The sequence below is a fragment of the Grammomys surdaster genome, unplaced genomic scaffold, assembly GCF_004785775.1.
Source record: "Grammomys surdaster isolate TR1022 unplaced genomic scaffold, NIH_TR_1.0 185, whole genome shotgun sequence".
NCBI classification, from domain to species: Eukaryota; Metazoa; Chordata; class Mammalia; order Rodentia; family Muridae; genus Grammomys; species Grammomys surdaster.
The window spans coordinates 16,113,516-16,132,336 of record NW_021604630.1 but is presented as its reverse complement, the minus strand read 5'-3'; the positions used below and the strand labels follow the sequence as shown (position 1 = coordinate 16,132,336).

The window sequence follows — 18,821 nt, the reverse complement described above, 5'->3', positions numbered from 1 at the left end:
CCTTGGTATAACTCTAAGCAAGAAGTGAAAGACCTGTATGACAAGAACTTCAAATCTCTGAAGAAAGAAATCGAAGAAAATATCAGAAGATTAAAAAATCTCCCATGTTCATGGGTTGGTAGGATTAACATAGTAAAAATGGCTATCTTAACAAAAGTAATCTACAGATTCAATGCAATCCTCATCAAAATTCCCAACACAATTTCTTATAGACCTTGAAAGAACAATTCTCAACACCATATGATAAAACTAAAAAAACCCTAGATAGCTAAAACAATCCTGTATCATAAAAGAACTTCTGGAGATATCACCATCCCTGATTTTAAGCTGTACTACAGAGCAATAGTAATAAAACCTGCTTGGTATTGGTATAGAAACAGACAGATTGATCAAATCAAAGGCCCAGAAATAAACCCAGACACATACAGACACTTGGTTTTTGGGAAAGAAACCAAAAAAAAAAATATAATGAAAAAAAGAAAGCATCTTCAGCAAATAGTGCTGGTCTAACTGGATTTCTACAAGTAGAAGAATATAAATAGATTCACATTTACCATCCTGCACAAAATTCAAGTCCAAGTGGATCAAAAACCTCACCATAAAAGAAGATATACTAAATCTAATAGAAGAGAATGTGGGGAGTAGCCTTGAATGCATGGGTACAGAATGTGCCAATGTATTGGTACAACTCCTGAACAGAATGGCAATAGCTCAGGCAGTAAAATCAACAATTCATAAATGGGACCTCATGAAACTGAAAAACTTCTGTAAGATCAGGGACACTGTTAATAGGGGAAAATTGGCAGCCTACCAATTGGGGAAAGATCTTCATCAACCCTACATCTGACAGAAGGTTAATATCCAAAATATATAAAGAACTTCATAAGTTAGACAGCAAGAAACCAAATAACCCAATTAAAAAAATATGGTACACAGCTAAATAGAGAATTTGCAACTGAGAAATCTTGAATAGCTGAGAACATTTAGAGAAATATCCAACAGCCTTAGTCATCAGGGAAATGCAAATCAAAATGACTCTGAGATCCCACTTTACACACATCAGAATGGCTAAGATCAAAAAATCCAGTGACAGCACATGCTGGCGAGGATGTGGAACATGGAGAATACTCAGTCCTCCATTGCTAGTGGGAGTGCAAACTTGTACAACCACTCCAGAAATAAATCTGGCAGTTTCTCAGAAAATCAGGAATAGTTCTACCTCAAGACCCCACTACACCATACCTGGTCATACACTCAAAAGATGCTCCACCATACCGCAAGGACACATACTCCACTATGTTCATAGCAGCTTTATTCATAATAGCCAGAAAATGGGAACAACTTAGATGACCCTCAACCAAAGAACAGATAAAGAAAATGTTGTTCGTTTACACAATGGAATACTGCTGAGCTAGTAAAAACAAGGACATCATGACATTTGCAGGTGAATGGATAGAACTAGAAAATATCATCCTGAGTGAGGTAACCCAGACCCCAGAATAGTTACATGGTATGTACTGGTGGTGGTGGGGGGCATCTCTAGGATGTGCCAGAGACCTGGAATGGGGAGGCTCTCAGGAGTCTATGAGGGTGACTATAGCTGAAACTCCTACCAGTGGGGGATATGAAACATGAAGTGGTCACTTCCTATAGGCAGACAGGACCCCCAATGGAGAGATAAGGACACAAACCCACCCATAAAACTTTTAACCAACAATTTGTCCTGCCTACAAGAAGGGTAGGGACAAAGATGGAGCAGAGAATGAAGGAATGACAACCAATGGCTGGCCCAACTTGAGACCCATCCAACGGGCAAGCACCAATCCTTGACACTATTAATGATACTCTGTTATGCCTTCAGAGAGGAGCCTAGCATAACTGCCCTCTGAGAGGCTCTACCCAGCAGCTGACTGAAACAGATATAGGCCCATAGCCAAGCACTGGACAGAACTCATGCAACAGTTGTGAGAAGGATTGTAGGACCTGGAGGGGATAGGAACTCCACAGGAAGACCAACAGATTAGTTAATCTGGACTCTTGAGGCTCTTAGAGACTGAATTACCAACCAAAGAACATACATGGGCTAAACCTAGGCTTCCCGTACATATGTAACAGATGTGCAGCCTTGTCTTCATGCTGATCCCCTGACAACTGGAGTGTGGTCTGTCCCTAAATCTGCCTGTGGATTCTGTTCCCCTAAATGAGCTGCCTTGTCTGGCCTCGCTGGGAAAGGATGTCCCTAGTCCTGCAGTGACTTGATGTGATAGGGTGGGGTGATACCCAGGAGGGGCCTCCCCCTTCGAGAAGGGGAGAGGGAGGGGTTCTAGGGGATGACCGGGAGGAGGGGGCATGCCATTAGGATGTAAAATGAGTAAATAAATAATGGGAAAAATCATTTTTTTTCTCCTGTGTAAGTACCAGAGTAATGTCCTTGTTTTCATCAATTACCTCACAAAGCCTCAAATATTGTCTAGCCTTTTACACACACACACACACACACACACACACACACACACACACACACACAAGTCTGTAAACGCCCTGCTATAGAAAAACTCTGGGGCTCTTATATGTCCTGTTGGCTATTTTATCTGTAACACCAAATGCAGTTGTTCCTTGAGGTAAACAACCTGAAGCGGAATTAAATTATAAATAGAAACAATGAACACTTCACTTTTGTAAGATGAATATATAAGTTTATAACTTACTAAGTTGGAAAAGAATGGATTATTTCCCCTGAATGGAAGTACTTTGTATTATGCCTTTTAAATGCTTCTGAGTATAATTTACATGAGACATTTACATACAACAGACTGTAGCAATGCAGGAGTTTATGCAAACCATCCATCATTTCAGGCTTTAAATTTCTTTTAAGCTTGGAGTTACCTTAAAAGATAATCATAGGTTTTGATCCTATACGTTCATTCTGAGGTTCCATTTGTTTTGATTTGTGTGAAATAATTTACAACAGTAAGTTGTAAAAAGTTTTTTTCATTTTTTTAAATCTTTTTGGCTGAATGAACCATGTACCTTTTTCTGCAGTTACTCCTGAAGATCCCCAGTTAATACCATCCTTCTTGGCACACAGTAATTTGGTGAATATAGTCTTCAGCTATGTTGTATCAGAAGAGAAAGTTTAAACCTGCTGGGGGTCCTCTTTCAAAAGACAAGGCCCCTTTTCCAGTACCACAGCAAGAAGTCCGGCTTTCTTGAATTTCAGCCTTAAGCAGTTCCCATTGGAAGAATCTCAGGACACAGTATTTTACATCACAGTTGACCTCACTCCTAAGTGCTTTGAACGGGGATCTATTTCTGTAGCGGCTTTTGTTGTTGTTGTTATTACTAGTTTTGCTTTCAAAACAAGAAATCCACATTGGTAACTGTCAGCCCCTGCCTTACATCACCATCACTGGCATACCCACGTCTAAGAACAGGAAACATTCCTATGCTTCCTGCCTGAGCCTTAGTTGACTCTACAGCCACTGGAGGCTCATCCCTGTCTTTCCACTTGCTCAAGGGTGTTCACTTCAAGCCTTCTAATTTGTATCGAGTTATATTTAACCCTCTGCAGCTCCGTAGACCAGGTTGGTCTCAGACTCTCAGAGATTCACCTGCCTCTGTTGCCCAAATGCTGGGATTAAAGGGATGTGCCACCACTGCCCCCCCCCTTTTTTTTCAAAAGTTTTATTAAGCTAGTTAAGATTCTTTAAGATTGCACTTTAAGGAGCCATAAAAAGTGGTAGAAAATAGAGAAAACAACAACAACAACAACAACAAAACGTTTAATCAAAATTTGTGAGAGCGTCACTTTAAAAACTCAAAGTCAACAGGAGCTGCAGCTTTCCAGGGTTGATATCGTTTTTCAATTTAGTCTTTAATTATACTCTGAAGCACTTTTTTCCCTCCTCGGTTTAAATAAGCTCCTTTATATGTCAAATAGATTATTAAGTATTCATGAAGTTCTGTTGTATGAGAGACTCTTCCTGGTAGGACAGACACAGACATCTACTCATCCCAGAAAGGGAACCCAGCACAGACCAAAATAATGACTGTATCAAAGTCCAACTTGGTGAATTGTGAGTATTTATTGGAGTTATTAACAGGAGTAAGGTGCAGTAACTCAGAAACAGCTGCATTGATAAAAAGAAAAAGAAAACAAGCAAAAAAAAACCATAACAATGACAAAACAAACTAATGCACCCCAACAAGGGCAAAGACTCAGGAAGCTCTCTGTATGACTGGCAGGTAGCTCAACCAATCAAAGTCTACCTTCCTGCCCCACCCCTGCAGTGATTTACTGAGGAAGGAATCCTCAAGAATCTTGCAAACTTTGACTTAGAAACTGAGCTGTTACTGTGAAGGTCAAGCATCCTCTACTCACATTTCAAAGAGACTCCAGGGGATAGATACCCAGATAATTTCAGAACCTCCTGCTATACTGCATTGTGCAGGTGCTTCTCAATTGTGTATACATCCACAGGAATGCCTTTGAAACACTTGAATTCATCGCGTCAGCGATGCCCACTGTTTAAAAACCATGACTCTACTCCAAGATAACACATCTACCCCCTGGAGAGAAAGAGTTCATGGTTTGAACTACTTAAGAAGTATGAGTTTACGGGCTCGGGAGATGGCTCAGAAGTTAAGAGCACTGTCTGCTCTTCCAGAGGTCCTGAGTTCAATTCCCAGCAACCACATGGGAGCTCACAACCATCTGTAATGGGATCTGGTGCCCCCTCCTGGCCTGCAGGTATATGTGCAGGCAGAACATTGTATACATAAAAAATAAATAAATCTTTAAAAGAAAGTATGAGTTTACATAAAGGGATCTTACATACAGAGATGTTATTGTGGTGTGTGTGTGTACAAGATCACTGTTCAGTTTTGCCACTTTGTACAAAATATTCGCCAATCAGAATACAATCTGGGAGAGGAGAAGGAAAGTCTACCCTGGGAAAACTGCCTTGTCTTACAGTGTAAGTTGCCTTACTGAATTGTGTATATGCTTCTGTGCTTAAAAAGCTCAGTGAGGTGTCAAAACCCCTACCTTCATCAGTAAACATTTACACAGAATGTAAATACAGTCTACAGATTCAGCCAACTAGTTTACCCATATTTTAAAATGGGAAAAATGACTGGTTTGTAATATAATGGCACAAAATCTTTTCCATATTTTCTTAAAACATAAACTGCATGTTAGGCTACTTTCTACAAAGTTGGTTAGTAAATTCTTTGCATCTGACTTCCTCGGCGGAGGTAGTTTGTTTTTAAACAGTTGGCATCTGTTTTCAACAGACATCTGCAGTTTACAATGTACTTCAAGTTCAGTCTATTTCCAGGTGCCCTCAGGATTCTCTAACTATTAACAGGTGAATCTTCATCTTCTCTTCTCCCCCAAGGACTTATGCTAGAACTAGACTGTTGGCATGAATTCTGCCAATAGTAGCTCCCGTAGACTATCAAAAGCCTCCCTTTTGATATCTTTTGATATCTTTTGAATGTCATTGACAGTGCCAAGGTAATTTCATCTATGTAGCTAATGAAGACAAATAGATTCTTCATTAGAGAATATCAGAAAGAAATCCAAGAATGTCGGAAAACAGCACTATTGTGTTCAGATGTAAGTGCTGTCGTTGAACAAACCAGTCCTCTTCTACGATATCGCAGTAGACGTAATGTAAATAAACGAAACCTTTGGGCTAAATTGAGTGGGGTAGAGAGTAGGGAGTGGTAGTCAGGGGTGGTGGGAGAAGGAGGAGGCAGTGAATCACTTATAAACGGCACCCAAGCAGGACCTGAAGTCTAAATTCCAGGAGGGTGAGCAAGTGCTGTGCTTTCATGGGCCTATTCTTTTTGAAGCCAAGTGTGTAAAGGTCGCCAGAAAAGACAGACAAGTGAAGTACTTCATCCATTACAGTGGTTGGAATAAAAATTGGGATGAATCGGTGCCAGAAAACAGAGTACTCAAATACGTGGACAGCAGTTTACAGAAACAGTGAGAACTTCAAAAGACCAATCAGGAACAATACATGAGAGGGGTTGCTCAGAGAGGAAGACATCTGGTCTGCAACAGAAAAATGTTGAAGTGAAAACAAAAAAGAACAAGCAGAAAACACCTGGAAACGGAGATGGGCAGTACCAGTGAGCCACCTCAGCCTCCTAGGAAGAAGAGAGCCCGGGGAGATCCTACCTTGAAAATGAGGAAACATTCATGAATAGAGCTAAAGTTAAAGAGAAGATTCCTGAAGAGCTGAAACCATGGTTTGTGGATGACTGGGACTTGATTACCAGACAAAGGCAGCTTTTTTATCTTCCTGCCAAGAAGAACATGGATTCCATTTTGGAGGATTATGAAAATTATAAGAAGTCTGGAGGAAATACAGATAATAAGGAGTATGCTGGTAATGAGGTTGTGGCAGGGATAAAGGAGTACTTCCATGTAATGTTGAACACTCAGCTACTTGACAAATTTGAGAGACCACAGTAACGCTGAAATTCTCGCCGATCACCTGGATGCACCCATGTCCCAGATGTATGGAGTGCCACATTTACAGAGATTATTTGTGCGAATTAGAGTGATGTTGGCCTGTACACCTCTAGATGAGAAAAGCTTTATTTTATTACTGAACTATCTACATGACTTCCTCAAGTACCTGGCAAAGAATTCTGCAACTTTGTTCAGTGCCAGTGATTATGAAGTGGCTCCTCCCGAGTACCATCGGAAAGCCGCCGTGTGAGGGTTTCTCTCTCTCTCTCTCTCTCTCACTCACTCACTCACTCATGCTTGGATCTCTGTAAACAGTTTTGTTCTCAGTCCTTCTCTTGGACAAATGATGTACTTTGAAGATCGTTAACGTATAACAGAGTTGATGTTTGTTTTCTGTTTGATTTTAAACAAAAAAAATGAAAGGAGTAACAGCTCCTCTTTTCTTTCTTCTTTCATTTCAAAGTTTCTACCAGTGTTATCAGTGATGGTCAACAGAGAGACATGCTATAGAGTGTTTGCCTAGTTGACAAAGTTGCTTTTGAATGCTGGTGGTTCAGTTCCTTTGACACTATGCACTTTTATAATATATGTTAATGCTCTATGACAAAATGTTCTGATTCCTAGCGCCAAAGGCTCACGTCAGTGTATGTAACTGACCACTCATCCATCTGTGCTCTTTTTTTTTTAAATAGTGCTTAAAGAGCCCATCCTTTGCAAGTCATCCATGTTGTTCTTATCTTATGCAAGGCATTTTATCTTTGCTCAAATGTTAGAGAATGGTGGCTTGTTTCCATGGTTTTTGTGTTTGCGTCTAATGCACGTTTTAACATGATGGACACAATGCATCGTGTAGCTACAGTTTTATGGAAAAGTCAATCTTGTAGGAGTTGTTTTGCAGATCTTCAATACATCTTTTCTTTAAATTTCAAAAAAAATTAACTGAAACCTTTGTTCAATATTTTTAAATGAACAATTTGTTAAATCCTGTTGCCTATTCGGAAAGAGCTCTTAAGGAAAATGGAAATGATCGTTTTAAACATAAATCAGGACTTTTGGAGTGTGTGTCTGTACATATCTTATTTAGGCCATTACGTCTTTGAAAGGGAAGTGTTTGAGGTGCTGTACAGAATGCAGATGTGTTTATTTGACGATGCTTGTCCACTCAGGCAAGATGGCAGTCAGTGTACTTCTGATGAGATATGCAGTCATCCCACTCATCCCACGAAATGACCAACAAACTTCAAAGGTTAAATAACTGGATGGAAACAGAAGTAACCATTACAACATACCGAAAAAAATTTATTTTTTAAATTTTTTCCATTTTTGACTCTAAGGTGTATGGGCTTAGGTATTTAAAATAAATACATAAACAACCTAATGAGAGCAGAAGTAACAGTATTCTAGCAGGGTAAAATGCAAACCCTCCCCCATCCCCACCAGCTACCACTTTGATAAAAGGACATACCTAATAGACTCCTGTCCTGGAAAATGGGTAAGGGAGCACTGTGCTCTCAGAAAATCTGTTCCATAGATCTCCAAATTCACCACAGGCTGCTGCCCAAAAGACTTCTAGCAGGAGCAATGAGCTCCGGTCTGGCACTTCTGGTAATGACAAATGACCAAAACATGCTTAAAGACAAAGGGGAAAGCATACTTCATCCTCTGAGTCTTTTGAAGTAGATTGTCATATCAAACGCTCTAGCTTGAGATATGCGGGCGAAAGCAACCCTCACCCTCGCCCACAGAACTGCACCCACGTGGATCACACAATGAACTTTGCTGACGTCAGTTCTTCCTAAACACTCTTAAAACTCAAAAATGCTTTAGTAAGGATGAGTAATTGCAAGAATCTTTCATTATTCTATTCTCTCCAGGTCTTTCGGTTTGTAGTGAATTCTTGCTGACGTCAATTTATTTATTTATTTTTTAAAAAGCTAACCTACTTGAAATACTCAAAATTAGTACCAAAGGAACTGCACAGCTTACTATTCTAATGGTTAATTTAAAAAACTTACTTCCCAGACTTGTTTTAAATGAGATGTTTTCCTTTTTGTAAGTAGTGCATACAAGGCACAAGAGCTTCTGAGTATACTTACTGAAGCCAAACGTTTTGGCATCAACAAACACGTTATTTTAGTTTACCTTAAACTACATTTCTAAACAGCACACTGTTTAGTTCACGGTAAACTAAACCTCCACATTTTTAAATGATTTGCATAATTTAATCTTGATAGCCATTTGAGGAAAAATATATATTGACAATTATAGTTTTGATGAAAAGACAGAGAGGCGATACAGGTGTACGTGGAGGAGGAATGATCCACTGATCCATCGGAAATGCTTAGAAACCCAGTCATTTCACAATAACATCGAGCAAGTAGTTAAAAAACAGATTTGATAACATCCAAACCAACAAAAGAATGTTGCCAGGCAATCTTCATACGAATTAGCACATATTTCTTCTGATTTCGAATGGAAAGGCATGAAAATAGATTTCCGATGTAAGTCCTTTGTCAAAACATTTTGTTAATTCTGAATAGTGAACTCCAGGTTCAGTGTTCGTACTCCAATTTTCCAGTGGGAGACAAAGGCTAGAACTAGAATCACAGCCTTCCACAAATGGATGGACCTTCCGCTGTATGCTACATGGCCTCTGTAATAAATTCATAGTTAATGCAGCTCTCTCGTCTTCAGCTAGTTTCACGTCAGAAAAAAAAAAAACCTGAGGAAGGGTGATTTCTTACCTGCTTCCAAATACAACTTAGCACGATAACATGACTTGAAATTTTTTAAATCTTAAGATTCACCTCAGTGTTCTAAAACGGAATATCAAATGAATAATGGGATTATGTGATAAGTTGTACAACCCAAATATCTGAATGAAAATTGGCCCATAAACTTATTCTCAGTTTTTGGCAGAAAATAGTTCCCTTTTAATGACTCTTAAAGGTTAATAGCAATTTGTATTAGTTACAGAAGTTTATATATTAGAATAAACAGTGTTCTGTGTTAAGCGTCATTTTGGTGGTTACTTGAAATTCTTCATACTGCTGTGTTTGATCCCTATCACTGAAGACAAAATTTGTATATTCAGCCAAAGGGATAGAGGGACAACTGGCCAATGGTGCCTCCAATAGGAAGCTTGCTCCATTCCTCCACAGCACGGGGACCTTAAAAGCAAGCAAAAGCCAATGAGACTTTTATGTTAAACATTTGTATGTTAAACTAAGCAACATATTCACTGTTTTTGGCATTATCACACACCCCCTGTTTCCCGTGATGCAAGGCTTGGTGGATGCCTTCTTGAACCTACCTAGGATGCCTTCCACCCTAGACCTCTGGATCTAATGTACACACATAAGAGATGCTCTTACTAAATACACTGTCACTGTAGATTCTGACTTGGTAGGTCTAGGGCAACGAACAAGTTTCTGCATGACTAACTAGTTCCACGAGATAAGTTCTTTGTTCATCTCTCTGAGGCCGTTTGGAGGTTAGAAATGTCCGAAGAGTTAAGGTACATTTAAGGATATTAATACACATAATATCACAGTACTTTTACATGTTTTGTTCTATAATAAGGAGGGTATACTAAAGTTAATGTTTTTAGCATCACAATGCATTTCAGGAAAAATATAAGTATTCGTAAATTATACTGAAATGAGAAAGAAGTCTGTAAAAATGGCCACAAATTAGGCTTGGGACTATGGTATGGTATCGTATGGTATGGTATGGCATAGTATGGCGTGGTATGGCATGGCATGGAACAGTATGGTATGTCATGGGACAGTAGTGCTTATTTAGAATGTACAAGGCCCTGGCAATCCATCCTCAGCATCTCTCCCAAAGCTTCAGAACATTTACTAATGTAGTGCAAAAAGACAAGAATAGAAGATACCATTTGACAATCTGTATTACGTCCATCAACATTAGACACAGTTCCATGATTTTTTTTTTACTATTTTATTTTATGTGCATTGGTGCTTTGCATTGGTGTATGAGAGTGTCAGATCTCCTGAAACTAGAGTTACAGACATTTGTGAGCTGCCATATGCCAATTGGACCCAGGTCCCCTGGAAGAACAGCCAGTGTTCTAAACCACTGAGTTTTCTCTCTAGACACCCGCCCCCACCCCAGACACAAGTCCATAAATGTGTGTATTTTATGACTTGCAAATGTGAGACATGGTACCAAAAAAATTATTTTCTTAAAGTGTGGTATCACCAGGCATGGTTCTGAATGCCTTTAATGCCACCACAGCTAAGGCAGTGGCGGGTAGAGGCAGGCAGATCTCTACAAGTTTGAGACTATACTGGTCTATACAATGAGTTCTGAGACAGCCAAATGTGACCTGGCTCAAAACAAACAAACAAACAAACAAAACCAAACAGTCCCTTGTCAGGTGTCATCTAGGAAAGGCTAAAGGCAAGCAAATAAGTTTTCTGGAGATGGCACACCGCATTGCATAGCTGCGGTGGGTAAACTCTGAATTGCAGGGCCTTCAGAGATTTTGTCCCAGGATTGCATCTTGCTGCTAATATGCCTTTCCTGTCACTATTACATAGCCTAGTGATTCCTGAGCATGAGCCCACCATATTGGGTAGATTTTCTGCAGATCAACAAAGACATAATATGTAGCAATGTTGTGTAGACATATTGATGATTTCACAATTCCTAGTAATGATTTTATAGAATTCCTAAATTTATACAAGTAATTTCCAGCCCTCTGAAAAGCTGCAAATAGAGCTTTATAAATCTTCATGTTTCATTGGCTAATTGTATTAGGATAAGAAAGCAGCCTTAGAACAAATTTACGATCAGGGAAAACATTCCTTCTAAGTTAGCTGTGAGCTGTGAGCCTACGATCTGGTAACTAAAGGGAATAGACAATTTATTGTAAGTGCAAAGACAAAAAAATAAAGTATTGATTTGTTTACCTATACAAAACTATAAAGTGAATGAGACACAAGGCAGATGATTTTGTTTCTTGGTAAAATCAAGCTAACTTATGACATAAGAATTACTGTTTTAAACTTATAATGAACTTACGGAGCTAGTAACAGATAATGAATATTTAGTCAGGAACTAGTCTTAATGGAAACACATGTAAACATTTCTGCTGTAACTCCTTCTCAATTTATGACTTGAATTAGTGTCTTAAAGCTTGCTATGAACTTATGGAATATGAAGAAGCTTGAAAGACCATGAAATCAATTCTCTCAAGAAAGTGAACTAAGAACTAAGAATGACAATAAGGGAAGGGCTTTTTCTTTCTTTCAGCAATAAAACAGTAGAAGTTTCTTCTTTGAGCAGTAAAGGTTGGGGCTTCTTTCTCATCCCAAATGAGTGAGTGAACTCTTGTGGAGTTGATGAGACAGGTGGTTGGAGCCTGATCAGAGTGTGTGTGTGTGTGTGTGTGTGTGTGTGTGTGTGTGTCTGTCTGTCTGTCTGTCTGTGTGCAGTTGCATGTGCAAAAGATTTTCTTTTTGCCTGCATGACTTTCTTTTCCTTTTTATCTGGCTCATGAAGAGTTGAAACTCTGAGCGAGCGTCTCACTGATCAGCTAGGGGCTCCGGAGTTAAAGAACAAAGAGCCTGAATGGGCTAATTCCTCTTCTTTATCCCCTGCTCCTCAGCAGCAGGAGTTAACTACCAGAAGCCAATGGCTTTTGGACTTAGAATAACAAAGAATTATAGGTGGAAGACTTGCCAAAGATAAATAAACTTTGGCCTTGCTGTTGATTCCATACCCCATTGCTTGGCTGCCTTCCTCAAAGAACTGGGGCTGGGGCTGGGGCTGGGGCTGGGGCTGGGGCTGGGGCTGGGGCTGGGGCTGGGGCTGGGGCTGGGGCTGGGGCTGGCTGGGGCTGGGGCTGGGGCTGGATGGATACCCAACAGTTCCTATTATTATCTTAAGAGAAATTTAATCTAAAAACTTTTCTGGAGATGGTTGTTACTTAAATTAGAAACATGTAAAAAAATTACTTGGTGGATTTTTTTGTTTGTTTTATTTTTGTCTTTTTTTTTCTAAAGGTGTATGCAGTTGATTTTGTTGCCATTTGGATACAAATACCAACATTATATGTTCAAATGTAATAAAATCAAGCTTCTGTGGGTTTTTAATTTTAATTGCTTGATTACTTCTCTATCAAATATTTATTGAGATCCTGCAGTTGCTGTCTCTGTGAAATGTGTTGGGCTTGGTTATTAACAAACATAACACTGGTCAGTGTCAGAATATTAGAATGCAAAGAAGACTTAAACAGAGAGTTGTCATTTAAACAAGTGAACTATTATAGAGAAAATTCTGTACTAAAAATGACCTCTTACATGATAGTAATTATAACTAATGGTTTAAAATACAGAAAACAAATCTGGTGGACTCTATGTCTTGCACAACTATGTTCTATAAATTATTTTTTTAAGATTTATTTATTTTGTGTATCTGAGTACACTGTAGCTGTCTTCAGATCCTCCAGAAAAGGGCATCAGATCCCATTACAGATAGTTGTGAGCCACCATGTGCTTGCTGGAAGAGGAATCAACGCTCTTAACTGATGAGCCATCTCTCCAGCCCTATAAAATATTTCATTTGCAGTATTAACTGGTAGTTCATATTTTTGCACTCATAGGTCTACTCTTAGGATCCTCTCTAGAAATTTAGTAACACCTACTTGGAATTTAGTACAATTTAGAATATTTCAATTTCACCTCCCTAACCATAGCTATGAGTAGTCTGATCTATCGTACTATCATGTATTCAGAGGTGACCCATGGCTTCCCAAAGCCAAAACACTACTAAACTAGGAGCTTATAATTTAATTTGTATCTTCCCGACCCTTGAGACAGAGTCTTCTCATGCAGCCCTGAACTAAAGACTTGGAACTCATTATTTAGCACAGGCTGGCCTTGACTTCACAAAGCTCTACCTGCTCCTGGGATTCAATGAATTTCTGTATTTTGCCCTTACTTACATAGTTATTCATCAAAACCAAAAACAGCAAATTTAAAAAAATTCAATATTCATGTTGATACAAATTATTTTATTTTGGACAGCAATCCCGTGTCTCCCTTAAAACTGAGGATCTTGGAAAACAATTTTTAAAATAGAAAGCTATGTTTATAATGATTAATGTTTAACTTGGCTATATTGTGTCTATTCTTTGTTTGCTTGCTTTAAGGATAGGATCTTTCCATGTAGCCTTGGCTGGCCTGGAACTCCTTATGCAGACTTGTCTGGCCATGACCTTGCAGTAATCTTCTTTCTTTCTGAGTGCCAGGATTATCGGCATGCATACCATATATGGATCCATTGTATCTATTCTAATATTCCATATATAGGGAGAGAGTTGGATTTTCTAGTAGATGCACAGGTGTTTATTTTCAAAGACACTCTTTATTATACCTTTGTGCTAACTACAGGCTTATAAACACAATAGGATTTGAGGAAACATACTGGAAAACACAAGTTTACTTTTTATTATAATTTAAAGAAAATGATCAGGAACAGCTATTAAGGATGACCTATAATGAGTTTCTACAATGAGTGACCCAAAATGGGGATGACGAAGCTCGTGCTGACAAGCTTCTATATTAATCATCTAATAGTAAGAATCTGCTAATAGGTGTGAAAGATATGATGACAGTAACTCTTAATGAGAGAGAAAGTGAATTCTATGATCCTATAAAATATAAGACAGTGCTTGTTTTAAGATCCATCCCCATCACTTTTTTCCCAACTTACTTCTATAGCGTGTCAAGTTAGTATTTATGCTGGCTAATATTGAAGTTAGGTCCATATCTATGTTCAATGTGATTCATGGAATCCCATAGGTCAAGTAAGATACCTTCCGAGTATTCAAAATAAGTAATGTTCATGAAAACTATTAACACTATGAAACTAGGAAGCTGTTAAAAAGTAAGTGTAACAATAAAGTCAAAACATCTTACTTTACAAGAGTGGTTTTATTTTGATTGTAGAGTTAAGTCTCATTCTCCATAGTTAATGCAGGATTGCTCATACCTTAAAAAACATAAATTAAGGTATTTTGACTGCTTTGAACAAATGGCAAATGGCAAAATATATCTATAAAGGTCCTCTAGAGTAATAACAAAAAGTTTTGTATATTGTGTTCATTTTTGATTGATAGAAACATGTTAGACATCGACATATTACACAGTATTAGTTAAATCAGTCCTCTCTCTGCCTCTCTCTTTCTACCTCTCTGTCTGTCTGTCTGTCTGTCTGTCTGTCTGTCTGTCTGTCTGTCTCTGCCTCTTTCTCTCTGTCACACACACACACACACACACACACACACCTAAAACAGGGGCAGTGAGAGGGGACAGGGCTCAAGCTAAGGAGACAGGGGACCACAGGAAAGGTGTAGGGAGCAGGCACCGCATCCACTTGACTTCCCCACCTCTTCTCTCTCACTGAATGAAAGTAGTCTTTGCCCTTCCAGCCTTCTCAAGTTTTTCTCAGCTCCGTTACCTCACCCTTTAGCTTCTCGACATAGCAATCAAAAAACCATAAAAATCAGCCTAACTGCCAAGTAATTAATAGCACCTTAAAAAACAAGAAATCAGCAGTATGTTAATGTGTACTATAAGATGAAGTATATATCCTTCCTGGAAGAAAGACTTGTGAGCCTCCCTGACAACTGCCCCTGCATCACTCCTTTGTTTCTATGGAAACTAGTGTTCAGAAGCCAAATAAGTACCATCAATTACTGTGTAGGTAATGTCTCATCCTTCCCATAGCCTGCAAAGAGAACTACTATTTCTGAAAGTAAGAGAGACCAAATCATGAGGCAAATGTACTTTGAAAAAAAAAAAAAAAAACAAGATTTGCTAAGGACAATTTTTGGGCAATGTGGCTGGTCAGATGCTAAACAGTATCTAAAATTTTTACTCAGGACTATCTGTTTTGTTCAAATTCACGAAATACCAAAGAGATTCCAAATAAATCACTCAGTACTTAAAGTATAATGAACCAGCATATAAATTTTGAAAATGAAAGGGAGTAAATTAAAAACAAGTAAAGGTTTAAATATGAATGATTAAAAAAAATATCTGGAACTCTTCTAGGTAACAAGAACCTAATCTCTCTCTCTCTCTCTCTCACACACACACACACACACACACACACAAACAAACATCTACCTACCTGCATTATAACAACATTATTGCATTTAACCCTTACAAACACTGATACTGTAAAGATAAAGAAACAAAGTCTAAATATCATTAAAAGACCAAGATTGGTAATCATTTCTGAGTTCAAAACCTCACTTGCTTGCTTTTTGTTAATAGACAATAAAGTAATAAAACATAAGTAAAAATCACCAGCAAGGAGGGGAACGGGGAACAGGGAGTGAGAGGCAAAGAAGCCAAAAGCAGCTGAAGTTAAGGTGATAACATAATCACTTTAGATAGTCTGAAACTAGATGGAGTTCTTAAGATAAAAGATAAAAGTGCAGAATTTAAGATCCACTCCTGAAGACATTTGTCAAATTTCTGAATTGATTGTGTTCTTTCACTTGGAATACTTTGTATTGTGAATCACTTACCCTTTTAACACGCCACAGTAAAGATGGATTCTAAGCGCTTGCTGGGAGTCTCACTCAACTATGAAATATGAAACTGTGCAACAGACTTTTTCCTCTCCATTTATCTTTTAAAAACAGGCTATCAAAAGAAAGACAAGTGTGCCCTCACCAGCTTTGCCTTTTCCAGGGTTTGAGCTGCTCTCTGTCCAGGTCTGAGAATCCGTAAGGAGGTGGCTCTGGGACTCTCTCAACGGCTTTGCAGGAAACTGATGGTTGTCAGGACTGACAAAAAATAATCAGAAGCCCAAGTTAACTCTTAACAGCACTGTTGAATATTTCTCAAAAGAATGAAATGCAAACTTCTCGCAATGCAAGATGGTCTCAGGAAGGATCCATGATAACCAAGGACTATAAGTCAAAGGCATAAAACCAGGTTCTCCATGAGAGAACCACTCGGTTTTGTCTTCTTGCATTCCAGGTTATGCTAAAGTGACAGTCCCCAACTCTGAGAAATGTCCATTTTGAATACAGAAAATGTTCTAAGGGTCAGAGAACACTAAATTCTCTTTAGCATGCAAGGGAATCTAGTTAGCATGCAATGGCATTTATTTGATGGTCATTTTTAAAGTTTTATTTATGCCAAGCGATAGTGGCTTCTCACAATAATGGTTTTGAAATAAGATTGAGGGCCACGGATATGGACTCAGTGTCTATAGCATTTGTCTTACAAGGTTGAGATGTGTACAGGTCAAATTCTACCCATTAGTGAAAAAGCTGTTCTGACGTGTTTCACATTCAAAGGCATCGGTCACTTTTTGGGTCATACTTTATGTGCTTTGGCTTGAAAATTGTACGCAGTTAAATGTTAATGGGTTTTCCTATACATCGATGGAAAAAAAAAACTGAGCTCTAATAAATTATTTAGGATATGTTTTCAAAGTTTTGCAAAATTGAACAGTAGATTACATTAATATAATTGACCCCCTCTTAAGTGGTTTTTGAAAGTTAAGAATGTGTAGGTTTTAGAAGGCAGCATTTCCTTCATCTTCAAAGTCCCGCAGCAGTAGCTCTCAACCTTCCTAATGCTGCTGCCCTTTAATACAGTTTCTCGTGTTGTGGTGACTCCTAACCATAAAATTATTTTTTTTGCTACTTCATAACTGTAATTTTACTACTGTTATGAATCATAATATAAACATATGATATAAGAATATCTGGTATGCGAGCCTCAAATCGGTCATGACCCACAGGTTGAGAACCCCTGTACTATAGGCTAGGGGAAAAGCTTACTTCTGATAGCATTACCCTGCTAAGTGAACTTGAAGTGATGTGTACTCAACAGACATTTCTTGCCTTTCATATAAATGTTGAGGCTGAATTTGAACAAATAAGGGGAAATTTAAGGCCAGCTCGGACTGTTTAGTAAGCTCAAGACTAGGCTGGCCTACTAGAGACTGCTTGAAAATCAAAGACCAGAAATTCAGTTCAGTGGTAGAACTTGGGTCCATTGTATATATGCAGGGTTGCAAGGTCCTAGGATTGATTCTTTTTTTTTTTTTTTTTTTCATGCTCACGAGAAGAGGGAATCAGATTCCATTACAGATGGTTGTGAGCCACCTGTGTGTGCTTGGAATTGAACTCAGGACCTCTGGAATTACAGCTAATGCTCTTAACCACTGAGCCATCTCTCCAGCCCCCACGTTTTAAGTCTTTTAAAACTTTAATGTGATTTTGGAATGTTTGCCAAAATCACAGCCTTGAAGATTATTCTGGGAACACTCTAGAATCCATAGGAAAAAGCATTGTAATCAATATAAAATATTCACAGGGTAAGTGGCCCAGTACAACTAAATTATAGCAATGAAGACAAACTCTGAAGTTTTATAAATGAACTCTAATGTTTTATAAATGATATATCATGATTATGCTTTTGTTACTGACTTTCATTTAAAAATCAGAGTACGTTGTTACTCATAAATATATAAAAGTTAATATTTCAAATTGCTAGAAATTCCTATATAGGGTCAGGAGAGATGGCTCAGCAGTTAAGAGCACTTTCTACTTTTGCAGGGGACCTGTGTTCAGTTCACAGCATATACATGGTGGCTCCCACAAACTTCTATAACTCCAATTCTGGGACATCTGAATCCCTTTTGTGACTTTGTGGTACCAGGCAAGTGTGTGGTGCACAAACATACATGCAGGCAAAACACTTAGTACACAAATAAAATAAATAATCTCTTAAAAATTTCACAGTAAGATGTATGTATCCTTCTAAAAGAAAAGAAGGGTCGGGCGGTGGTGGCGCACGCCTGTAATCCCAGCACTTGGAAGGCAGAGGCAGGTGGATTTCTGAGTTCGAGGCCAGCCAGGTCTACAGAGTGAGTTCCAGAACAGCTAGGACTACACAGAGAAACCCTGTCTCAAAGAAAGAAAGAAAGAAAGAAAGAAAGAAAGAAAGAAAGAAAGAAAGAAAGAAAGAAAGAAAGAAAGAAAGAAGGAAAGAAAGAGAGAGAGAGAAAGAAAAGGATACAGTCATGTTTCTTTTAAAAGAAGAAAATTCCTATACAACAACTTGAAGTTTTTTTTTTTTTTACTTTTCCTCTTTCTTCAATTAGTGAAAAGTCAGAATTAAACTTCAATCTTCATGTTACTATCCCCAAATTCTTGATAGACTACAATCCAAACAATCTTAAAGCTGGAGCAAAAGTCTCCACACAGTAAACATTTATACCCCTTTCCCTTTCTTTTTGGAAAACATAAAACATGCACACATGCGGCATCTGG

At 38.4% G+C, this 18,821-nt stretch overlaps 1 protein-coding gene and 1 pseudogene across 1 annotated transcript in view; one reads left to right on the top strand and one right to left on the bottom strand.

The window, feature by feature from the left end:
- The first annotated feature begins 5,777 nt into the window (after positions 1–5,777).
- LOC114621822 lies at positions 5,778–6,737 on the top strand (annotated as a pseudogene).
- Positions 6,738–7,759: 1,022 nt separating this feature from the next.
- The window catches only part of Zdhhc2 (zinc finger DHHC-type containing 2), a 58,191-nt gene continuing 47,129 nt past the window's right edge, over positions 7,760–18,821 (bottom strand). Inside the window, exons 11-13 of the mRNA XM_028768195.1 lie at positions 16,204–16,316; positions 14,437–14,509; positions 7,760–9,657 (exon numbers count right to left, since the gene is read on the bottom strand). Coding sequence (XP_028624028.1) covers positions 14,469–14,509; positions 16,204–16,316 — 154 coding nt within the window. The 3' untranslated portion in view covers positions 7,760–9,657; positions 14,437–14,468. The remainder of the gene's footprint in view (positions 9,658–14,436; positions 14,510–16,203; positions 16,317–18,821) is intronic.